This window comes from Phyllopteryx taeniolatus, chromosome 12, assembly GCF_024500385.1.
Source record: "Phyllopteryx taeniolatus isolate TA_2022b chromosome 12, UOR_Ptae_1.2, whole genome shotgun sequence".
Lineage (NCBI taxonomy): Eukaryota > Metazoa > Chordata > Actinopteri > Syngnathiformes > Syngnathidae > Phyllopteryx > Phyllopteryx taeniolatus.
Window position 1 is genome coordinate 24517591 of NC_084513.1, and position 25847 is coordinate 24543437.

Below are 25847 nucleotides of genomic sequence, written 5' to 3' on the forward strand. Positions count from 1 at the left end.
TTGAATACAAAACATTTCTTTGCAGCCTGTTTTGTGACAAAAGAACAGTAGATGGAAAAACTGCCAACATAAACATTTTGTTGAATACATGTGATTGTATATTGAAGACAACTTTTAATCAGGCATTTTACATTTTTTGTTTGTTATTTTTGTAGAGCAAAACCCTAAGACCACACCATTTAAATATACATCCATATGTATCCAGCTGTGCTTTCCTAGTGTCTTGGTGAGTGTCTTCCAGAGGTGGGCTGAGGGAGACGATACTTTGCCATCTCTACATCCATGTCTACAAAGGTATAGGGGGTGTAGCTGTGGTGTTGGTAATTTCTGTATGTGCTGTTCTCAAAAGTCCCCTCAGGGTCAGCAGGGGCCATGGTTGCAGCTTCTGTAGAGGAAAGCAAAGTGCATAAAAACGAGTTAGAGTATCTTTGCAAATGTATCTAGTCCTGTTAGCTTGTCTTAATTCTCTGAGAACAGACTGCAATAAAGTAAAATATTCCTTTTCTAGTCATATCTGAAATGACAGACGATGGTTTGTCTTTGGAATCTGAATGTAGAAATCATTTACATCGTCACGTCCTGACAAAAAATGGTGAGGCATTTCCTGTGGCGGCAGGATAAAATGTAAAGTGTGATGATGCAGCCTACTTGCGTGGAAAGTAAGTTTGTGCTTGTGGGATGGAGGAATGAAGGGGACATTTGTGGGTAATGTGAAGGGTGGGTTAGGGTTAGGGGGTGAAGGTCATTCACTGAGTTGAGGTGCTAGAAAGACAGACAGACAGAAATGTAGGATAGATACTTTATCCTGTGAGGGAAATTAGATAAAGCACAGTAAAACATTGCAATTTAGGATCTCGATTCATAACTCTATGAAAAAAGGTGAGGATAGAAATCAGTTAAGTTAAAACATGAACATGGTTGATAGACAAGATGGCGCCTACCAGTGTGGTCTCCTCAGTTACGCGCTCTCTAGTATTGTTTTTGTGTTTTTCGTTCGTCTTTGGATACATTACACGACTCACTTACACAAGGGGAGACTACTCCGAACTTTCTTTCACCAACTTTCGCAAATCCGGAGCGGCGAACGCGGTCTTCGGCGCATGGAAACGGAGGCGACGCCACAGAGGGAAGCGAGCCGGCATCCAGGTGAAACTCCGCAAGAGAGGATACAGATTGGCGTTTCCGTCCATCCACCTCTCGAATGTACGCTCCCTACCCAACAAAATGGACGAGCTTCATCTTCTGATAAAGTCCAGTAAAGACTTCGGGCGTTCCGCCGCCATGTGCTTTACGGAGACCTGGCTTTGTGACGCTGTACCCGATGGCGCAGTCATGCTTCCGGGCCTTTCATCTTCACCGAGCAGACCGCATCGCAGAGTTAACAGGGAAAACAAAAGGCGGCGGGATATGCTTCTATATCAACGAAAAATGGTGTACGGACGTCACGGAGCTCAGCACACACTGCAGCCCGCATTTGGAGTCGCTGTTTTTGAACTGTAAGCCATTCTACTCGCCGCGTGAGTTTGCGTCATTCATCCTGGCTGGCGTTTACATTCCGCCTCAAGCTAACAAAAAGCGGTGAGGATCATTTCCTTGAATAAAAATTACGACATCAAAAATCTCAATACTGAGCTAATGTTCCTTCAGGAGAGAGACAAAGAATTCTCCCCATCGTAAGATGAGCAGGCAGTGGATCGGCCAAATCCATCCCTTTTCCAGTTTAGGGTACTCCATAGACTCCGTTACAACAAACAAACTCCCCAGAATATATTTCCGGACACAATTGATGAGCGCTGCAGTAGGTGTTTTCTCAGGCCCATTGTGACCGGACTCATGTTTTGGTGCTACTTTAAATGATCTAATTATTGACAATTATTTTTTGGGGTGCGTTTCCAAAATCTTGGGTTTGTGATTATCATTTATGCCATAATCCCACCTCCGACAGAACATTGCTCATGTTCCGGGGGAGGCGGGGGACATCGAGTCCGAGTGGACCATGCTCCGCGCCTCCATTGCTGAGGCGGCCGACCGGAGCTGAGGCCGTAAGGTGGTCGTTGCCTGTTGTGGCGGCAATCCCCGAACCCGTTGGTGGACACCAATGGTGAGGGATGCCGTCAAACTGAAGAAGGACGAGGAAGCAGAGTCTGGGTTCTCCGAGGCGGCCTCTCCTATCTCAGGGGTTGAGGCAAGGCCCCAGGGCGTGGATGAGATTTGCCCGGAGTTCCTAAAGGCTCTAGATGTTGTGGGGCTGTCCTGGTTGACACGCCTCTGGAACATTGCGTGGACATCGGGGACAGTCCCTCTGGATTGGCCGACTGGGGTGGTGGTCCCCCTTTTTAAAAAGGGGGACCGGAAAAAGGGGGACCGGAGGGTGTGTTCCAACTACAGGGGGATCACACTCCTCAGCCTCCCTGGTAAGGTCTATTCAGGGGTGCTGGAGAGGAGGGTCCGTCGGGAAGTCGAATCTCAGATTCAGGAGAAGCAGTGTGGTTTTCGTCCTGGCCGTGGAACAGCTCTACACCCTCGAGGGTGCATGGGAGTTCAAGTGTTTTGTGGACTTGGAGAAGGCGTTCGACCGTGTCCCTCGGGGAGTCTTTGGGGGGTGCTTCCGGAGTATGGGGTACCGAACCCCCTGATATGGGCCGTTCGGTCCCTGTACGACCGGAGTCAGAGTTTGGTCCGCATATCCGGCAGTAAATTGGACTGCCCTTTGTCACCGATTCTGTTCATAACTTTTATGGACAGAATTTCAAGGCGCAGCCGAGGCGGAGAGGGGTTCCGGTTTGGTGGCCTCAGTATTACATCTCAGCTTTTTGCAGATGATGTGGTTCTGTTGGCTTCCTCCAACTCTCACTGGAGCAGTTTGCAGCCTAGTGTGAAGCGGCTGGGATGAGAATCAGCACCTCCAAATCTGAGAACACGGTGCTCAGTCGGAAAAGGGTGGCGTGCCCTCTCCAGGTTGGGGATGACATCCTGCCCCAAGTAGAGGGGTTCAAGTATCTTGGGGTCTTGTTCACGGGTGAGGGAAGAAGGAAACAGGAGATCAACAGGCGGATCGGTGCAGCGTCTGCAGTGATGTGGACTTTGTATCTAAGCCGAAAGGCGAAGCTCTCAATTTACCGGTCGATCTTCGTTCCTACCCTCACCTATGGTCACGAGGTGTGGGTCGTGACCGAAAGAACAAGATCCCGGATACAAGCGGCCGAAATGAGTTTCCTCCGCAGGGTGTCCGGGCTCTCCCTTAGAGATAGGGTGAGAAGCTCAGGTCATCCGGGAGGATCTCATAGAGCCGCTGCTCCTCCACATCGAGAGGAGCCAGATGGGGTGGCTGGGGCATCCGATTCGGATGCCTCCCGGACACCTCCCTGCTGAGGTGTTCCGGGCACATCCCACCGGGAGGAGACCCCGGGGATGACCCAGGACACGCTGGAGAGACTACGTATTTCGGCTGGCCTGGGAAGGCCTCGAGATCCCCCCGGAAGAGATGGATGAAGTGGCTGGGGAGAGGAAAGTCTGGGCGTCCCTGCTAAAGGCTACTGCCCCCGCAACCCGACCTCGGATAACCGGTATAAAATGGATGGATGAATGGATGTTTTTTAAAATTGTTATTATTTTACTTGTTACTAATTTATTTGTCTTGTTCTTTTAAGTTATATTTTAAGTTGACTTTTGGTAATGAATAATCGCGTTAAAGCAATAGCAGAGCAATCAAAGTAATCATGATTATCCAGCCCTTGAGTAGCATCCCCTCCCCATTTCACACTGCCCAGGCACGCAGCAGCTGCAAAGCAAACCCAGAAAAACATGTCAGATCATATAACCAATTGCACTCACCATAAATAATTTTTTTTTTTACAGCTAATCCATTTACTCAGTATCGGCAGATCTCACCCCGGATAATCGCTATGAGAATCGCCAGCATAAAAACCGATCAACGCACCCCTAATGCATACCGACCTCATCTTCATTTTATTGGATGTTGAGTGGGGGGGAGTGGGTTCTCACACTATCATTGTGAAGCAGAATTCACTAAGCGTTGGAGTGTTTACCCACTAGTCAAAAGTCGCAACCCCACAGAGGAGGGGACGTGTCACGTGGGTGAAGAAAAAGGAGGATATTTTTAGAAGCAGGACCCATTCAATTACTATGTCACCGGCTCACGGCGTTCATCTGTCGCACACATTTTGGCGACAGTGACATTCAAGTTTAAAAATACTGTATAGTTAATTATTGTTGTAAAACACATGTAATGTATGATTTTCTAAAATGTATTGCATGGCTTGAGGTGGCTGCTCAGTCAGCTGGCTCACTCGCTCCAAACCCGGAAATGCACTTCCAGCAGTGTGTAAAAGCAGATGTTACAAAGCCATGCTCCACGAAATGGGCCCGAACAAAGCACCATTCTGGTTCCGAAATGCTTGGGAATTTCTCCCAAAATAAACTGAAGCTCCTCAGTTTGGCAGGTGGCACAAAGGTTAAGCTTTGCACAACACGCAGCCGCATATTGTCACTCCGCAATTTTTAGATGAATGGGCGTGGAACAACCACCAAGTGAGCAGTACTTGAATATTGGCGTAACTACATCTACTATCGGCAAGTTCAAATCCTCTCGTTTGCAAGCGGCTTTGGCGTTCAAAGGCTATTGCATTGAATCGACAAACCACATAGATGTCAAACTCAAACAAGGACACAGACTCATTTTGACACATGAATAAAACGGGAGAAAAGAATTGGATTCTGATGGTATGGAACCTTTAAAGTCATAGTCATTTTACTGTATGTTAACTTCTGACTCCGAAAAGTAATGAAAATGCATCTACAAAAGTCCACTCATTCTAACATTTAGCAAAAAGAAATTTTGGAAAAGAATAGTCTGATTTCACGTCACAAAAAACCCAACGTCTTTTTATACAGTGTATGGAAACTTCTGCTTTTAACCGTATGTACACTATGTGTCTTCCTGCAAATCTCGCTACTGTTCATAAAATAGCTGTAATGCCATCTTTAATTTGTAAATGCCAATGTTAAACTTTAAGTTAAAGCTGGAATTCCACACTTCAATTGTATAATGATGTTTTAAAAGCCATTGTGGTGGTGTATAAAAATGCAGCCCTATAGGGGGCACAAGTCAGTGCAAACTGGAGGCCGGTCCCAAGCCCGGATAAATGCAGAGGGTTGCGTCTGGAAGGGCATCCGGCTTAAAACTTCGCCAAACAAATATAAACGTTCACCCAAAGAATTCAATACCGGATCGGTCGCGGCCCGGGTTAACAACATCCGCCACCGGCGCCGTCAACCTTCAGGCCGTCGTTGGAAATTCAGTTACTGTGGGTCGAAGTCGAAGAAGAGGTGGAAAGCGGGTTCTTCAGCAGAAAGAGAGGAGGAAAGCAAAGAGCCTCGAACTGAATGTGGGGACTATGACAGGAAAATCTCAGAAGTTGGTTGACATGATGATTAGGAGAAAGGTTGATATTTTGTGTGTCCAGGAGACCAGGTGCAAAGGTAGTAAGGCCTGCGCCACAGGTAGGATGTGACCAAGAGGTGAAAGAGAAATTCTGGATGGAGCTAGACGAAGTAATTCTGAGCATGGACATGGAGATGTTAGTGAAGGAAATAGGGGTGGTGAAGAAGTGATGGGTAAGTACGGCATCCAGGAAAGGAACTTGGAGGGACAGATGGTGGTAGACTTTGCAAAAAGGATGCAAATGGCTGTAGTGAACACTTTTTTCCAGAAGAGGCGCAAACATAGGGTGACCTAGAAGAGCGGAGGTAGAAGCACGCAGGTGGATTACATCTTGTGCAGACGATGTAATCTGAAGGAGGGTACCGACTGTAAGGTAGTGGTAGGGGAGAGTGTGGTGAGACAGCATAGGATGGTAGTGTGTAAGATGACTCTGGTGGTGGGGAGGAAGATTAGGAAGACAAAGGCAGAGCAGAGAAGCGGAGACAGGACGAGTGTTGTGCATCTTTTCGGGAAGAGGTGAGACAGGCTGTCGGTGGACAGGAGGAGCTTCCAGAAGACTGGACCAGTGCAGCCAAGGTGATCAGAGGGGCAGTCAGGAGAGTACTTGGTGTATCTTCTGGCAGGAAAGGAGAGAAGGAGACTTGGTGGTGGAACCTCACAGTACAGGAAATCATACAAGGAAAAAGGTTAGCTAAGAAGAAGTGGGACACTGAGAGGACCGAGGAGAGGCGAAAGGAATACATTGAGACGCGACACAAGGCAAAGGTAGCGGTGGAAAAGGCCAAACAAGAGGCATATGATGACATGTATGCCAAGTTCGACACTAAAGAAGGAGAAAAGGATCTATATAGGCTGGCCAGACAGAGGGATAGAGATGGGAAGGATGTGGACCAGGTTAGGGTGATTAAGGATAGAGATGGAAATATGTTGACTGGTGCCAGCAGTGTGTTCGGTAGATGGAAGAATACTTCGAGAAGTTGATTAATGAGGAAAATGAGAGAGAAGGGAGAGGCCAGTGTGGTGGACCAGGAAGTGGCAATGATTAGTAAGGGGGAAGTTAAAAAGGCATTAAAGAGGATGAAAAATGGAAAGGCAGTTGGTCCTGATGACATTCCTGTGGAGGTATGGAAGCATTTGGGAGAGGTGGCTGTGGAGTTTTTGACCAGCTTGTTCAATAGAATTCTAGCGCGTGAGAGGATGCCTGAGGAATGGAGGAAAAGTGTGCTGGTGCCCATTTTTAAGAACAAGGGTGATGTGCAGAGCTGTGGGAACTATAGAGGAGTAAAGTTGATGAGCCATAATGAAGTTATGGGAAAGAGTCGTGGAGTGTAGACTCAGGACAGAAGTGAGTATTTGCAAGCAACAGTATGGTTTCATGCCTAGAAAGAGTACCACAGATGCACTATTTGCCTTGAGGATGTTGATGGAAAAGTACAGAGGTCAGAAGGAGCTACATTGTGTCTTTGTAGATCTAGAGAAAGCCTATGACAGAGTACCCAGAGAGGAACTGTGGTACTGCATGCGCAAGTCTGGAGTGGCAGAGAAGTATGTTAGAATAATACAGGACATGTACGAGGGTAGCAGAACAGTGGTGAGGTGTGCTGTAGGTGTGACAGACAAATTTAAGGTGGAGGTGGGACTGCATCAGGGATCAGCCCTGAGCCCCTTCCTGTTACAGTGGTGATGGATAGGCTGACAGATGAGGTTAGACTGGAATCCCCGTGGACCATGATGTTTGTAGATGACATTGTGATCTGCAGTGAAAGCAGGGAGTAGGTGGAGGAACAGTTAGAAAGATGGAGGCATGCACTGGAAAGCAGAGGAATGAAGATTAGCCAAAGTAAGACAGAATATATTTGCATGAATGAGAGGGGGAAGAGTGAGGCTACAGGGAGAAAAGAAAGCAAGGGTGGAGGACTTTAAATACTTGGGGTCAACTGTCCAGAGCAACGGTGAGTGTGGTCAGGAAGTGAAGAAACGGGTCCAAGCAGGTTGGAATGGGTGGAGGAAGGTATGTTATGTGACAGAAGAGTCTCTGCTAGGATGAAGGGCAAAGTTTATAAAACAGTGGTGAGGCCAGCCATGGTGTACGGATTAGAGACAGTGGCACTGAAGAGACGACAGGAAGCAGAGCTGGAGGTGGCGGAAACGAAGATGTTGAGGTTCGCTCTCGGAGTGACCAGGTTGCCAGGAAAGAGAGCTAGAGGAAGACCAAGGAGAAGGTTCATGGCTGTCGTGAGGGAAGACATGAGGGCAGTTGGTGTTCGACAGGAGGATGCGGGAGATAGGCTTACATGGAAAAGGATGACGCGCTGTGGCGACCCCTAAAGGGACAAGTCGAAAGGAAAAGAAGAAGTAGTGGTGGTGTATAAATGCCAAAACTAGAACTATCACCCAAAGACCTCAAACTCATTTCCAATATACTGAAAATGTTGACATAAATAAATACTAATATGGTCATCTTCAAGGGTAGAAAGATCCACAGAGAAGAATGGTTACAGAATAATTTGATTGGACGCTGCGATGTATACCTTCAGGTGGAGTCTCTGTCTGTTGTCCTCCCCTCCAAGGGTCCAACAGCTCAATGGCACTCTGCGTTGAGGTGGAGACCATGGTTGCAACATCAGTAATTGCTCCAGAGGGGGCAGTATCATCCACTGGCAATGCAACAATTCTGGGAAGAGCTTCAACAGTTCCTTGAAGGACAGAATCATCCTCTACAAGCAGGGGTATAGTATTTGCAGACACCTCAGCATACACAGGCTCTGTGACTTCTAGAAAGGCATCAGTTGTGTCCTGTTCTGGAGATGAAACCTTAGTCACAGCTTTAATTGCAGTATTTTCAACACCAACAGGGACAGTGGGAGATGTTACGCGCACAATTAATTCTAAAGGAGAACCTGCTTCATCTTGTATTTCGGTCTCTCTAATCTGTGATACATCTTCTGACACATGCTGGAATTGTGGGGTAGAGTCCATTAGGTCTTTGACATCACTAACATTTTTAACCTCCCTGGTATTTTTAGATGCTTCTGCATATGCAACTTCTGGTGGCAAGGCAGCAGAGGCATGAATATCCTCATGTTCTGGTAAAACCTCATTGTTAGCTTCATTAGAATGTCCGTTCTCTTTACATGAGACTTGTAAGAACTTCGCTTGTGTATTCTGTGGGAATTCTGGTACCTCTTGCACAGAGGTCCAAGTTTCAATCTTATCGTCTTCAGAGTCAGAATCAGAAGAGTCACTGGAAGATGAGGAAGTGCTTTTAGCACTTGGTTGATCACCAGATTCAGAATATGGTGTCTTGTTTGTGGCTACATAGCTTTGGGCTGTAGCTGGAGAGAAAGCGTTATCTGACACAGGGATACGTGTATTTGTGATAATCACAGCAGTACCTAATGGAGGTGTTGAATCTGAAAAGGCTTCCTGCGTAGTAGGCGCTTTTTCAATATTAGCAATGACATCCACCACTCTGCCTGCAGGGGTAATGGACAATGATGCTGCAATATCCCAAGGCTGTGTAGGAAAAGCTCCATGGTTCAAAACTCTCATTGGGAAGGAAACTGCTGTCTTGTATGTTAGCAGGGTTGCTCTCTCATCTGGATCATTTCCTGCTGAGCAAAGTACAACAGTTGTTAAATATTAAATTAAAAAAAAATAATGAACCTCTGTTTGCAAACTGAAACTTTGTTAACCAAAGCAGCGTTTCCTATGCCCTGCGACTGACTGTTGACCAGTTCAGGGTGTAGTTCGCCTTTCGGCCAAAGTCACCTGGGATAGGCTCCAGCACCCTGCGCCCCTGAACAGGAGAAGCGGTCTTGAGAATGGATCGATGGAAAGCAACGTTTCCCATTGAAATTAATGGAAATAGAATTCATGCTTTCCAGCATCAGAATGAACTTTTATGTCAAGCATGTTTTTATTCAGTGTGTCGTTAAAAATACAGTACAATATAAAAATTGGTCAAAACGCACAAAGAAATAACACCGTGTTTACTAGCAAGTGACAATGCAACATATCCTGGGCTTTTTCAGTATTATAGATGAGAATGATTAAAATCAGCAAGCTTTTTTTCCAAATGTAATGTATAAATGTAACTTTTATTTAACCAGACAAAAGATTTAAAATTTATTTTTCAAGCGTGTCCTGGCCAAAACTGGCAGCAACACAGTTACAAAAAAGAAATAAAAAATACAGACAATCCACACAGACATACTGGAAAACATATTCAACAATTTCAGTTTTCCATATTTCTGGCAAAACTCGATCATAAACCCGCAAAAATGAGGCAGATCTACAAAAGGATGTGTATCCAACAATGTATTAAAAGCAATCAATGAGACCAAATCATGACATTTCAACCCTTTTTGTAAATCATACAACAATATACTAATATTTTCATTGAAGTGGAGATAAAGGGGACCATCCAACAGGCTCATAAAATGAAAGGTAATGGGTGGGGGATTTAAAGTTGAGTAAAAGTTGGTGATGGACCTCATTGCCCTGTGATATACAGTGACACCAGAAAGTATTCACACCCCTTCACTTTTTCCACATTTACTGTTACAGACTTATTCTAAAGCTGCTTTGAGTAGTTTTCTTTTAAATCTACAGAGATTGGGGAGGAAACCGAAGGAGAAAATCTTCCAGGAAAAAGCACATGCAAGAGCTTCAGGATGTGGGAAAGTCGTGCCGTTTCCAGAGATGGAGGAAGAGCTGCTGCAGATTGTGGCAGGACACAGGATAAGTGACTGTGGCATCAACACTGCTGAACTTAAGTCTAAAAACTGACAATCAGAATCATCTTTATTTGCCAAGTATGTCCAGAACACACAAGGAATTTGTCTCCGGTAGTTGGTGAGACGCTGAGCTGGAGAAGCTTGGATGAAAGGAGTTCAGGGATGATGGTGTTGAACGCTGAGCTGAAGTCCACGAACAGGATCCTCGCGTAGGTCCCTGCACTGTCGAGGTGTTCTAGGATGAAGTGCAGTCCCATGTTGACTGCATCATCCGCAGACCTGTTCGCTTGGTAGGCAAACTGCAGGGGGTCCAGCAGGGGACCTGTGACACTCTTGAGGTGGTCCAGCACAAGACGTTCAAAGGACTTCATGACCACAGATGTCAAAGCGACAGGCCTGTAGTCATTCAGACCCAAGATTGCAGGTTTCTTGGGGACTGGAATGATGGTGGAGCGTTTGAAACAGGATGGAACTTCGCACATTTCCAGAGATCTATTGAAGATCTGAGTGAAGACTGGAGCGAGCTGGTCCGCGCAGACTTTGAGGCAGGATGGGGACACATGGTCCGGGTCTGCCGCTTTGTTAATCTTTTGTTGTTTGAAGATGCGTCTCACATCCTGTTCATGGATGGTTAACGCAGAAGTCAGAGGTGTGATTGTGGTCGCGGGTGCGGCCGGGTGGGTGTGTGGTGTGAAACTGTCCTTTTCAAATCTGCAGTAGAAGGTATTCAAGTCGTTGGCTAGTGTGCTATTGTTCTCAGCTTGGGGGGATCGTCGCTTGTAATTAGTCAGCGATTGGAATGCATGCCAGACTGATTGAGTCGTTTGCGCTAAACTGTTTTTCCAACTTTGCTGTATAGATCCTCTTTGCAATGTTAATTTCTTTAGTCAGCTGGTTTCTAGCTCGATTATACAGGGCCCTGTCCCCGCTCTAATATGCGTCCTCCTTAGCTTGGCGAAGCTGCTTAAGTTTAGCAGTGAACCACGGCTTGTTGTTGAATGTGCGAAATGATTTTGTTGGTACACAAACCTCTTCACAGAAACTAATATAGGATGTGACAGTGTCCGTATATTCACCCAGGCTGCCAGATGAATTTTCAAAGACACTCCAGTCTGTGCAGTCTAAACAGCTTTGAAGTTCCATCTTGGATTCATTGGTCTACTTTTTGACTGTTTTCACTGTAGGCTTCGCGCATTTAAGTTCTTGCCTGTACGTCGGTATTAAGTGAATTAAGTAGTGATCAGACGAGCCCAGGGCTGCACGAGGTATAGCACTGTATGCGTTTTTTACCGTAGTGTAGCAGTGGTCTAAAGTATTATTTTCCCTGATGGGACAGTCGATGTGCTCCTTGTATTTAGGGAGTTTGTGGTTGAGTTTAGCTTTGTTAAAGTCCCCGAGAATAATGAGGGGTGAGTCCGGGTGTTTTTTTTTTTTTATTTCGTTGACTTGTTCGGCGAGCGTTAGCAGTGCGGCGTTCATGTTAGCTTGAGGCGGTATGTAGACTCCAGCCAGTATGAATGGTGCGAACTCACGTGGCAAGTAGAATGGTTTACAGTTTAAAAATAGCGACGCCAAATGCGGGCTGCAGTGTGTGCTGAGCACCGTGACGTCCGTACACCATTTTTCGTTGATATAGAGCCCTTTGTTTTCCCCGATGATTCCATGTCGCGGTCCGCTCGATGAATGTGGAAGCCGGGAAGCATGACATCGCCATCGGGTACAGCGTCGCAAAGGCCTCCGTGAAACACATGGCCGCGGAACGTCCGAAGTCTTTACTGGTCTTTAACAGAAGATGAAGCTCGTCCATTTTGTTGGGTAGGGAGCGTACATTCGCGAAGTGGATTGACGGGAACGCCAATCTGTGTCCTCTCTTGCGGAGTTTCACCTGAATGCCGGCCCGTTTCCCTCTGTGGCGCCGCTTCCGTCTCCATGCGCCGAAAACCGCGGACGCCGCTCCGGTGAGTAACTCGGGGAAAAAACTGAGCAGATTTGCTAAAGTTGGTTACAGAAAGTCCGGAGAAGCCTCCTTGATGGTTAGCAGGTCTCCCCTTGTTTAAGTGAGTCGTGTAAGGTCTCCAAAGACGGACGAAAAACACAAAAACAATACTAGAGAGCGCGTTACCGAGGCGACCACACTGGTAGGCGCCATCTTGTTATGATGAGGATGAGGAATGATTCCTCAATGATGAGGAATAAAGGTTACCAAGACTTCAGAGCTTCCGCTAACTGGTGATAAATATTTACGAGGAGGCAAAACCGCGCTGATGGGCGCAGAACAACTATTGCACGTCTTCCAGCCGAATTGACGAAATACCAGAAATTCCTCATTCGGTTGAGAAAGAAGCGAGAATACAAAACTGGCTGCATAGCATATGCTGATCAAACACCCCACACCTTTGATCTACCAAGCACACAATTGATGAAGAAACGAGGAAAAACAGTGAAGATGAAGTCTACTGGGAACTAAAAAAAAAAAAAAAAAACACTTTACTGTATTGCTGGGCGCTTACGCAGATGGAATTAAGATGAAGCCATACATAATCTTTAAATGAAAAACTCCAAGAACTGCCAGTTTCCAAAGGGTGTCATTGTGAGATGCCGCCCAAATGGTTTGTGGATTGATGAGGCACTTCCCAAGGACTGGATTAGGTCCGTCTGCTGTAACCACAAGCGACTCCGTCCCAAAATGCTGGTGCTTGGATGCCTTTCGGTGCCATCGAATGTCGAATATCAAACAAATCCTAAAAGAAACCAAAACTGACTTGGTGATCATTCCTGGTGGCATGACTGCGCAGTTGCAGGTAATAGACGTATCGTGCAATTGCCCTTTGAAAATCCCATGCGGAAGAAATGCAACGAGTGGATGACTTTGGGGACTCATACATTCACTGCAGGTGGCAACGTAAGGAAACCCGAACTGGTGCAAGTAACCGCATGGATAAAAGACGCATGGGATGCGGTTTCCCCTGACATAATTTCAAAGGAATTCAAAAATATGTTGCATAACACCATTGTTCGTGATACATGACACTATCGACCCTTTGACAATTGGCTTTGAATGTCACTTGCATGTCTCAACTTCAGACTTGATTCGGGACTTGAAAGCAGAGACTTGAGACTTATGAGTTGCAAAGCAATGACTTTGTCCCACCTCTGCTGCACTATCCACAAATGTTTCATGCACAAAAAGGTTTCTTGCACAAATGTTTCCTAAATTAATGTTAAATTGTTTATTGATACACGATATTGCCAAATGTATTGGCTCACCTGCCTTGACTCACATGGTTTTAAGCACTATCCCATTCTAAATCCATATGGTTGAATATGATGTCGGTCTACCCTTTCCAGCTGTAACAGATTCAACTTTTGTGGGAAGTCTTTCAACAAGGTTTCGGAGTGAGTTTATGGGAATCTTTGCCCATTCTTTCAGGAGCACATTTGTGAGGTAACAAACTGACATTGAACAAGAAGGCCTCGCTCACTGTCCACTCAAAATCAACCCAAACGTGCTCTATTGGGTTCAAGGCGGGACCCTGTGGTAGCCAGTGAAGTTCATGCATACCAAATTTTCTCATCCAGGTCTTTATGGACCTTGCTTTGTGCATTGTTGCACATTAGATGTTGGAACAGGAAGTTGACTGTTTGACTGTCCAAAATGTCTTGGTATGCTGAAGAATTCTGAGTTCCTCTCACTGGAGCTCTAGGGCTAATATTTTGGACATTTGCAACTTTGTTAGAACAGTCAGGAGATGGCCCCTTCCTGTTCCAACATGACTGTGCATCAGTGCACAAATCAAGGTGCATAAAGACATGGATGAGAGAGTTTTATGTGGATGAACTTGACTGGCCTGCACAATCCTGACCTCAACCCTACAGAAAATATTTGGATAAATTAGAGCTCTAAACATCACAAAGAACATCAGTAGGGTTGGGCATTATTTGAATCTGACCGATTCCGATCCCGATTCTGGTTCTTCATTTCGATTCCGGTTCCAAACGATTCTCAGTTCCAATTCTTTTAGGGGGCTGGGTCAAAATAAGTTTGCATGGTTTAAATAATGGTTGTCCAAATTATGAACATGCATTTTCTTAGCAGCCCGCAGCATAGACTAAAATGAACATTTGACTCAGGGTTCTTTATAACCAGTATCAAAATCAAACCTAGGAACTAAAAGGCAATGTGTGTTGAACAAACCCAATTGACTCAATATTCATGAATTAATGTTTCACCTAAAAGTTAAATATAGCACTGTTAAAATTAAACTTAAAACTTCCTGTTTTAAGCTTGTTGCCATTTATTTTGAAGGGTATGCACCAGAACTCAGCATTTTGGCACGAAAAGTAACTTCACACGACACCAGTGAATATTGAAAACGAAAGTAAACCTACAGGGTAACAAAAGAATAATTAATGAATGTAACCAAATGCTATAAAACGATTCCTTTATCTACCCACCGATGCAGCACAAGTTTAGTGTTTGTGATACTGTGACGTTTGTGAATTTTGTCCCAATTCATTGTGACGTAAAGTTTGACTTTTGGTGACGTTTTATCTCAATGAGTTTTTTTTCTGTCATCGGCTCTTACGTTGGTTTGATGACAAAAATAAATGCTAACAAACATCAGCGGAAAAGAGCAACTCACCGTTTAACTTGTTAGCTGCCTCAATGTTGGCATAGACTTATTTTATTGCTTCAGTCACCAAATTTGACTTCACTGAAGTTCCGCGCGGTGTAGGATAAGGGTTGGAGGACGTCAGAGTTCTACAGATCGGGAAAGCCTCCTTTGCACAATATAATCTTATTCCAAGTATTGCACTGAGGCGCCTGGTCATATATTTTAACAAAGTCAAGACACTTTTGTTCTGTTGGGCACAAGCACGTGTTTGTGCGCGTTCTTTGTTGGTTTTCGCCACTTCCTTCTTCGGGGTCCGCAGACTGTAGGTATTGAAATTGAGAACAGAAATTTTAAAATTTGAACGATTCCGGGAGAACCGGAACGTTAGTCTCGGTTCCAATCAGTTCTCGATTCTCAACCCTAAACATCAGTAGGTAACCTCACAAATGTGCCTCTAGAAAAATGGTCATAAATTCCCATAAACACTCCTAAACCTTGTGGAAAGCCTTCTGAGAAGTGTAAGATGTCATAATTGCAGAGGGTGGACCGATGTCATAATAAACCCTATGGATTAAGAATGGGATGTTACTTAAATTCATATCGGCGTCAAGGAAGGTGAGTGCATACTTTTGGCAATATAGTGTGTAGCGTACATGGATTTGGGATAAGACGTAATTTATTTGAGAAATGAAGTTGAACGCTTGTGTTCACTTCCGGGTTCCTCTGAGTTACGTTTTACCGTTAAAATCAGACTATTTTATCTCAAAAAGGGGCACCACGTCTCTTTTTAGACATGTAAAACTTTAGGTAAAAAAGTGACGAAAAAACTTTTCATAATTTGAAGGTTGCTCCAGGAATTAGTTCTAGAACCCAGAGGTCTCTTATCGTATCCAAACACAATACAGGCAGTGGGTTTTATTTCAAATTTAATGAAATCTCTCAGGGGTGTAACTACAGGGAAACAATGCAGACAAAAGGAAAACAAGGTACAGGTAAACATTCGTAAAGCAGGTCGAACTTGTGATGTAGGTGTGATGTGAGGATGTCCGGCGCGCAACGCATAAACCTGGGATTCCTGTTGCCGTTAATGTAAACCCAAATATGCACCTATCTGTACTTTAGTAGACTGCCCGTTGGACTTGGTTTGCGTGGAGCTGGCTGGTCGATCTGGATGCGTGGCCGGTCCGGTCGAGGGCAGGTGGTTTTGACGGAAAAAGGAGGAAGAAAACAAACAAAAAAACTTCAAGTGCAGAGGGGCCGAAGCCCGGGAGTGGCCTGGACACCGGGCGCTCGGAGCAGACGTGCGGCGCCCGTTTCCTTTCCAACGGAGTTTTGTCCGTGAGCTGCCCAAGCACCCGCACGGGGGAAGGTCAGGCGCGTCCTCGCCACCTCATGGTGAGAGGTGGGGCTTCCTGGCTGATTGAACGAACAAGCCAGAGCGAGCGCGCCAAGGAAAGATAAAGGAGCTTCGGTCTTTTATGCACAAGCGGGAGAGCGGGAGAGAGGGAGTGCACCCCGGCCTCTTAATGTGCGGAAAACCAGTGGGATAAAATAACTATTGGATCTAAGATAAAGAAAGCGGTTTCCAGCTTTGCATTGTCACGCACACCCCGTTTAATCCATGCAAGGAGTGGTTCAACCTTACGTAGTGGCTAATAACACTTACTGTTTGTTTGTATAACATTTCTGTGTTCGTTTTGCGATAAACACAAACATATTCAGTTGACAAACAAATATAACTAGCAGACATTCCAATTCGGAGAAATACAATCACTCGTGACATTGGTGTGGTGGTAGGCACTTGGAGCATTCATGGAAAGTTCTTAAAAATGTCACAACATTCAAATTCGGTGAAGCCGAGTGTTGTCGCCGTTGCCAGTGACCCCTCCACCGGCAGTGGGTGTCGCTGGGCTCCAAACAAAGGGCAAATGATCCTTTGAACTTCTATCTTGGCATGAGAGATCAGCAGATTTTCAAACTTTTTGGGTCGGTATCTTGAGACCTGCACAAACGGGGTCTTCTGGGAGCCCAGGTTTCTAGGGTAACTGTTAATTAGATTTTACACCGATTTTATCGGCCTCGTCGATATTGACCGATAATTAGCATTTTATACTGATCGACTTTAATGTCATAATTCGCCGATCCGATCAATGACTCTGCAAAAGACATTTACTCCTCGTCACCATCGTGCACAGTATATTTGAATCCAAAAGCTAGTTTATTTTTAGCCTTTTCGCGTTTCTTTTGACATAGTACTGTAAATAACTGACGGCCAATGAAGTTATTTTAAAAAATAAACATGTCGGCGGTGTGGGACAGACAACACGTCTGAGACAGACAACACGTAATGCCCGGCCGGATAAGACTACAAGACAAATTTGTTCTTTCACGATTGCACCATGTCAGACTACTGCAATAAAATCTTGTATTCCGATACCACCGCATCCCGCTTCTTTCGATCATTGGGCTTTATCTTGTCAACTCAAATGCGACCGGGTACACTCGTTACCGTGGCGACGACAACAAGAGTGGATCGCGCCGACTGTATTATAAGGACAAAATGGGGAAAAATGTGTGTTGGTGGTCACCGGTGCCCAGGACAGGAGAGGACGTTCGTTTAAGGCTTGCTTGAGGTATGTTCCCGTACTTTTAATACGATTCGGCTCGCAAGCAGGCAACAAAACGTTATGTAGCCTAGCAAGCTACTGCTAGCACTGACGGTTGTACGTAAATACGCCGCTGTTCTGTCGAATCATGCTACACGAATACATGATCTGACAAGAGCACCGATTTCCAACTTTTATGGAGCCAAGGAACATATTATACAATTGAAAAATCTCACGGCACACCGACAAACAAAAATACATGAATGACTGTATTTACTTCCTGCCGTCTAATAGAAGACGATCTATCATTTGTTCTGTCTGTCACTATGCCTCACTGGCATAAATAGAGGAACAAAGATACATTATTTTAAATCTAATGTTTTGAGCAATTAAGTACATCGCATAGACAGTAAATGAACAGGTCATTTAAATAGACACATTCCTCCATCTTGTGATCGGTTATCGTTTTTTTAAACTTGCTGATCGGTGATCGGTTCCAAAAATCCTGATCGTGTAAAGCCTACTGTTAATTAATTTAAAGTCCGGGTGAGAAGTCAGATTTTCTGGTCTCTGCTTTTGATGTGCTCCTTCAGGCGGGGTACACGCTGATCTGGTCGCCAGCCAATCACAGGGCACATATAAACAAAACTATTCACACTCGCATTCACACCTAAGGGCAATATAGAGTCTTCAATTAACCTACCATGCATCTTTTTGGGATGTGAAACCAGAGTACCCGTAGAAAACCCACACAGGCACGGGGAGAACATGAAAACTCCACACAGACGAGGCCAGATTTGAACCCGGGGCCTCAGAACTGTGAGGCAGATGTGCTAACCAGTCGGCCACCTACGTATAAACAGTACTACTAAAATATTACACCATCACTGACCATTTATTTTAGTTGGTCAAGGGACTCTGTTCTAACAATTACAGGAACCGGAAAGTTTTTTTTCCCTACATCAAGCATAGCCTGTGGCCTGTCCCGACACCAGATGAAAAAAAAAATATGGGCGGTACGTCAGCGCATGTACAAAGATTATTATTACCATTAATTATTATTATTATTATTACAAGGTAATATTACTATTATTACTATTATTATATTATTATTAACTATTTGTACACAGATGATCATTTGAAAAACTTGCCAGAGTAAAAATATGAACCGACCAGAATAAAAATACAGATAATTCATAATGTTTTGAACATATGGATGGCAGCAAATCAATGGTGCGCATTTTTCATAGGTAGAAGGGTTTTCCATATTTTTTAGGTCAACTTTGGGAATGCGCATTATACTTGAGGGAGAGTTATACATAAGAAATCACGGTAGCTAGAATAACAACTAAGGACAGTATATTACAATTATTTCATTAAATGTTTACATGGAAGAAAATGCAATGGGTGCTGGATGGTAAAGCTGCCCTCTGAAAAAGTGGGGGGGGGGGGTACGGGCCCCTCCTGTCCTCCTGGATATTACATAATTGATGTACATGGGATTTTTATTTTTATTTTTTTCTCAATGGGCTATCACGTAACAAAATGTAGAAAAAGCTGAAGCAACATTATCAAACAAATATTAAACAAACCTGTGAATAAAATTCAATATTTATGCAGAATGTTTATATTCAAACAGAGTGAAGACAAACAAAAACAGAAACCAGCCTAATACCTGCAACACAATGAAACCACAAACCATAACTGAAAAAAAACTTAAATTTCCTACATACTCTTTTCTGCCTTCTTTGTAGCCTCTCCAGTATGAGTGGTGCACAAAGCAGATATGCAGGTCCTCAGGATGCCCCAGTTCTCCAACTGGTAACACTACAAAAGAGGACAAATATTGGTACAAGTAGAAAAACATTATGATGTTAATAGGGGTGCCGTCCGATCAGGGGAACATGCTGCCGATTCTGATCATCCATTAGTGAGATCTGCCCATCACTAGCAAAACCGTTCAGATAGATTAGCTGTAAAATTTTCAATTTATTTAAAAGGGAATGTCATTGGCCCCTCCTTGAGCCGTCGCCTTTTCGTGGTGGAGGGGTTTGTGTGTCCCAATGATCCTAGGAGCTAAGTTGTCTGGGCCTTTATGCCCCTGGCAGGGTCACCCATGGCAAACAGGTCCTAAGTGAGGGACTAGAAAAAGCACAGCTCAAAGACCCCTTATGATAAAGACAAATAAAATGGACTCAGGTTTCCCTTGCCCGGACGCGGGTCACTGGGGCCCCCCTCTGGAGCCAGGCCTGGAGGTGGGGCTCGAAGGCGAGCGCCTGGTGGCCGAGACTGCACCCATGGGGCCCTGCCAGGCACACCCCGAAAGGGTAACGTGGGCCCCCCTTCCCATGGGCTCACCACCTGGGGGCAGTGCAAGCTGGGTGGTGGCCGAAGGCGGGGACCTTGGCAAGCCGATTCCCGGCTACAGAAGCTGGCTCTAGGGACGTGGCATGTCACCTCCCTGGCAGGGAAGGATCCTGAGCTGGTGTGCGAGGTCGAGAAGTTCCGACTAGATATAGTCGGACTCGCCTCCACGCACAGCTTGGGCTCTGGTACCAGTCCTCTCGAGAGGGGTTGGACTCTCTTCCACTCTGGAGTTGCCCACGGTGAGAGGCACCGAGCAGGTGTGGTTATACTTATTGCTCCCCGGCTCCGCGCCTGTACATTGGGGTTCACCCCGGTGGATGGGATGCTAGCCTCCCACCGCCTTCGGGTGGGGGGACGGGTCCTGACTGTTGTTTGTGCCTATGCACCAAACAGCAGTACAGAGTACCCATCCTTTTTGGAGTCCTTGGAGGGGGTGCTGGAGAGCGCTCCCGCTGGGGACTCCATCGTTCTGTTCGGGGACTTCAATGCTCACGTGGGCAAAAACAGTGAGACCTGGAAGGGCGTGATTGGGAGGAACGGCCCCCCCGATCAGAACCCGAACGGTGTTCTGTTATTGGACTTCTGTGCTCATCACCGATTGTCCATAACGAACACCATGTTCAAGCATAAGGGTGTCCACACGTGCACTTGGCAACAGGACAGCCTAGGTCGCAGTTCGATGATCGACTTTGTGGTCGTGTCATCGGACTTGCGACCGCATGTCTTGGACACTCGGGTGAAGAGAGGGGCGGAGCTGTCAACTGATCACCACCTGGTAGTGAGTTGGCTCCGATGGTGGGGGAAGATGCCGGTCCGACGTGGCAGGCCCAAACGTATTGTGAGGGTCTGCTGGGAACGTCTGGCGGAATCCCCTGTCAGAAGGCGTTTCAACTCCCACCTCCGACAGAACTTTACTCACGTTCCGGGGGAGGTGGGGGACATCGAGTCCTAGTGGACCATGGTCCCCGCCTCTATTGCTGAGGCGGCCGACCAGAGCTGTGGCCGTAAGGTGGTCGGTGCCTGTCATGGCGGCAATCCCCGAACCCGTTGGTGGACACCAACGGTGAGTGTTGCAGTCAAGCTGAAGGAGGAGTCCTATCGGGCCTTTTTGGCCTGTGGGATTCCTGAGGCAGCTGATGGGTACCGGCTGGCCAAGCGGAATGCAGCTTTGGTGGTTGCTGAAGCAAAAACTCGGGCATGGGAGGAGTTCGGTGAGGCCATGGAGAAAGACTTACAGATGGCTTCGAGGAAATTCTGGTCCACCATCCGGCGTCTCAGGAGGGGGAAGCAGTGCACCACCAACACTGCGTATAGTGGGGATGGGGCGCTGCTGACCTCGACTCGGGACGTTGTGAGCCGGTGGAGAGAATAGCAGCGTGTCGGCAGGAAATGCTCCGGTCAAAAAAGTAAAAACAAAAACAAAAAAATAAAAAGTCAAGCGGAGCGCTCATCACAACAACATTTATAGATGTTGGAACTCACACATAAGGTGCGCCGCATAATAAGGCGCCCCGTCCATTTTGGAGAAAATTTAAGACTTTTAAGTGCGCCTTATGGTCTTGAAAATACAAAACTCACCTCTGTCCTGAGTCTAGCCTCCACTACTCTTTCCCATAACTTCATTGTGTGACTTACCAACTTTATTCCTCTATAGTTCCCACAGCTCTGTACATCACCCTTGTTCTTAAAAATGGGCACCAGCACACTTTTCCACCATTCTTCGGGCATCTTCTCAGGCGCTAGAATTCTATTGAACAAGCTGGTCAAAAACTCCACCGCCACCTCTCCTCGATGCTTCCATACCTTCACAGGAATGTCATCAGGACCAACTGCCTTTCCATTTTACATCCTCTTTAATGCCTTTCTAAATTCCGCCTTACTAATCATTGCCACTTCCTGGTCCACCACACTTGCCTCTTCTACTCTTCCTTCTCTCTCATTTTCCTCATTCATCAACTCCTCAAAGTATTCTTTCCATCAAGCTAGCACACTACTGGCACCAGTCAACATATTTCCATCTCTATCCTTAATCACCCTAACCTGCTGCACATCCTTCCCATCGCTATCCCTCTGTCTGGCCAGCCTGTATAGATCCTTTTCTCCTTCTTTAGTATCCAAACTGGCATACATGGCATCATATGCCTCGTTTGGTCTTTGCCACCTCTACCTTTGCCCATCGCATCTCAATGTATTCCTTTCGCCTCTCCTCGGTCCTCTCAGTGTCCCACTTCTTCTTAGCTAACCTTTTTCCTTGTATGATTTCCTGTCCTGTGAGGTTCCACCACCAAGTCTCCTTTTCTCCTTTTCTGCCAGAAAATACACCAAGTACTCTCCTGCCTGCCTCTCTGATCACCTTGGCTGCAGTGGTCCAGTCTTCTGGAAGCTCCTCCTGTCCACCGAGAGCCTGTCTCACCTCTTCCCGAAAAGCTGCACAACACTCGTCCTGTCTCAGCTTCCACCACATGGTTCTCTGCTCTGCCTTTGTCTTCCTCATATTCATCCCCACCACCAGAGTCATCTTACACACCACCATCCTATGCTGTCTAGCCACACTCTCCTCTACCAATACCTTACAGTCAGTAGCATCCTTCAGATTACATCGGCTGCACAAAATGTAATCCACCTGTGTGCTTTTACCTCCGCTCTTGTAGGTCACCCTATGTCCGTGCCTCTTCTGGAAAAAAGTGTTCACTACAGCCATTTGCATCCTTTTTGCAAAGTCTACCACCATCTGTCCCTCCAAGTTCCTTTCCTGGATGCCGTACTTACCCATCACTTCTTCATCACTAACATATCCATTACAATCTGAACCAATCATGACTCTCTCTCTGTCTGGGATACTCAGATCTACTTCGTCGAGCTCCTTCCAGAATTTCTATTTCACCTCTAGGTCACATACTACTTGTGGGCCATAGCCACTAATCACATTATAGATAACACCCTCAATTTCAAATTTCAGTCTCATCACTCGATCTGATACTCTTTTCACCTCCAAGACTTTCTTAGCCAACTCTTCTTTTAAAATAACCCCGACTCCATTTCTCTTCCCATCTACACCATGGTAAAATAATTTAAACCCTGCCCCTAAACTTCAAGCCTTACTGTCTTTCCACCTGGTCTCCTGGACACCCAATATATCAACCTTTCTCCTAATCATCATGTCAACCAACTTCCGAGATTTTCCTGTCCTAGTCCCAACATTCAAAGTCCCCACATTCAGTTCTAGGCTCTGTGCTTTCCTCTTCTCTTTCTGCCGAAGAACCAGCTTTCCACCTCTTCTTTTTTCTCGACTTCAACCCACGGTAGGTCAACCAGGCCCTACAGGTTGACGCTGTTAACCTGGGCCACGACCGATCCGGTATGGAATTCTTTGGATGAACGCTCATATTTTTTTGGCAAAGTTTTAAGCCAGATGCCTTTCCTGACACAACCCTCTGCATTTATCCGGGCTTGGGACCAGCCTACAGTTTGCACTGGCTTGTGCCCCCCATAGGGCTGCACTATGTCAAACTACTGCAATAAAATCTTGTATTCCGATACCACCGCATCCCGTTTTTTACGATCACTGGGCTTCATCTTGTCAACTCAAACGCGACCAGATACACTCGTTACCATGGCGACGACAACAATAATGAATCGGGCTGTGTGTTTGTAAGAACAAAATGGGGAAAAACGTGTTGGTGGTCACCGGTGCTCGGGAGAGAACTTCCATTCAAGGATTGCTTGAGGTATGATCACGTACTTTTAATACAATACGGCTTTCAAAGATTTCCAACCTTTATGGAGCCAAAGAACATACAATTGGAAAATCTCACGGCACACCAACAAATAAAAATGGCACTGAAAGTGGACACATTAATTACTGTATTTACTTCCTGCCATCTAATAGAAGACCATTCCTTTGTTCTGTCTGTCACTATGCCTCACTGGCATAAATAGATGAACAAAAACATTATTTATTGAAAATAATTTTTGAGCAATTAAGTACACAAGTATATACAGTAAATGAACAAGTCTTATAATATTGACACATTGCTCCAACTTGTGATCGGATCGGTTATCTTGTTTCTAAACTGCAAAGGTTGTGCTTTGAGCAGAAGTACGGACTGGTTTCAAGGACAACGACAACCACACAAGATCCCATTCACCGCCACCAAAGAATCAAATCCAGATGTGGATAAAACTTTGCTAGATTTTATGTGCAAGGTAATAAAAACCTGGACTTTTGAGCAAACAGTAGAGGAGGAGAATTTGGAGGAAAAAAAGTGTGGGAGCCTCAATTGTTCATGCATTTTTGTCTAATGTAAATTCTGTACACAGTTATACTTGTAAATAAATTACTTTTTCTGTCAGAAAGTACTTTCGCAGTGTTGTTTTATGTTCAGATGTGAGATTTTCACTAAAGAACAAAAATATTGGTGTTAAAGTAATTGTTCAGCTTGATCTGTCTTCTTTCACAAAAAGGCTGTTTTCTCAGTTTTTTCCCCCTCCAAAACAAGATACAGATGAAAGCAGCCTATATTTGATTGCTGATTACTAAAGAACGGTATAAGCTAGAGACAAACTTTTTTCCTGATGAAAGAATTGAGTCTGATCTTTCTTTTGGTGGTTTTGGTGTTTACATAGTCATAGTACACAATATTCAATGGGGCTTGAAAAATGAGTGAAATTGCTCGAAAATGCCTGGCAGTCAAGGGCTCCCTGCTCAGGAAACGGCTGGCAGTTAAAGAGTTAAGAAGGTCTATACGCGCAAATGGTTGCGAGTTCAGAGAGTAACCCGTTTTTGGTTTTTTTCCAACGCTGAAATTCGTTCTTAAAGTGAAAAGCATTTAACAGTTGTTCTTCATAAAGAAATTCACCGAACCCGCTGATAAGTAGGGAATGGCCACTGACAATTGAAATTATTATACGGTATTTTTTAAAGTGGAACGGGCACTACCTTGGATGTCCGTAGTCGGAGGATGGAAATCGCCATTTTCTTCCTCCTCCTCCTCCTTCTTCTTCTTCTTCTTCTTCTTCTTCTTCTTCTTCTTCTTCTTCTTCTTCTTCTTCTTCTTCTTCTTCTTCTTCTTCTTCTTCTTCTTCTTCTTCTTCTTCTTCTTCTTCTTCTTCTTCTTCTTCTTCTTCTTCTTCTTCTTCTTCTTCTTCTTCTTCTTCTTCTTCTTCTTCTTCTTCTTCTTCTTCTTCGCTTCTTCTTTCGCTTCTTCGTCTTCTTCTTCTTTTCTTCTTCTTCTTCTTCTTCTTCTTTCGCTTCTTCTTCTTTCGCTTCTTCTTCTTCTTCTTCTTTCACTTCTTTTTTTGTTTTTTGTAAATAACTTTATTTCAGAAACAAACAATAGTCACATCAATGTACACAAGCAAATCCGTGCATCACATTTACAATTTACACCAGGAGGATCTTATATAAGTACATTAAACTGTATATTTATAGTCTTAATAGCTCTTTTATTTTGATTTAACAAAGAATGTACGGCCCGAGCTCACCGGGCAAAAGATGGTTTCTTGCAAGCAAATTTACATTTATGAATGTGAAATTTTGCCAGCAATATAATTAAAATATTTTTAAAGGTTTTGTTGGATTTCCCGTTATTATACTTACAGTCAGTGAGCCCAAACAGCACATCCGTCCAATCTAACTTAAATGAATTATCAATATTGAGCCCAATAAAGTCACAGCTCTCACTGTTTCAACATTTACAGAGCAAAAAGTACATCCATCCATCCATCCATCCATTTTCTACCGGACGCCCAGACTTCCCTCTCCCCAGCCACTTCATCCGGCTTTTAAGGGTGGATCCTGAGGCCTTCCCAGGCCAGCCGAAAGACGTTGTCTCTCCGGCGTGTCCTGGGTCGTCCCCGGGGTCTCCTCCCGGTGGGACGTGCCCGGAACACGTCACCGGAGAGGCGTCCAGGAGGCATCCGAATCAGATGCCCCAGCCACCTCATCTGGCTCCTCTCGATGTGGCGGAGCAGCCGCTCTACTCTGAGATCTTCCTGGATGACCGAGCTTCTCACCCTATCTCTAAGGGAGAGCCCGGACACCTTGCGGAGGAAA

At 45.3% G+C, this 25847-nt stretch overlaps 1 protein-coding gene across 2 annotated transcripts; it reads right to left on the reverse strand.

Annotated features, from left to right (window-relative positions):
• Window positions 1-24890, reverse strand: ndufv3 (NADH:ubiquinone oxidoreductase subunit V3). 2 transcript variants are annotated; one of them, XM_061793364.1, is made up of 4 exons: window positions 24732-24890; window positions 19159-19252; window positions 8860-9075; window positions 1-385 (listed from the first exon to the last, which is right to left on the reverse strand). In XM_061793364.1, the coding sequence occupies exons 1-4, from the start codon at window positions 24765-24767 to the stop codon at window positions 216-218; spliced, it is 516 nt and encodes a 171-aa protein (XP_061649348.1). In that variant the 5' UTR covers window positions 24768-24890; the 3' UTR covers window positions 1-215. The 2 variants fall into 2 exon arrangements, with proteins under 2 accessions (XP_061649348.1, XP_061649347.1); XM_061793363.1 differs by having other exon boundaries at window positions 8860-9078.
• Between the last annotated feature and the right edge of the window lie 957 nt (window positions 24891-25847).

Coding starts and splice junctions, on each gene's coding strand:
- ndufv3 (XM_061793363.1), bottom strand. CDS start 24,767: ATGGCGATTTCCATCCTCCGACTACGGACATCCAAG. Junction 19,253..24,731: donor TCCGACTACGGACATCCAAG/GTAGTGCCCGTT, acceptor CCTCTTTTGTAG/TGTTACCAGTTGGAGAACTG. Junction 9,079..19,158: donor TACAAAGAAGGCAGAAAAGA/GTATGTAGGAAA, acceptor TACTTTGCTCAG/CAGGAAATGATCCAGATGAG.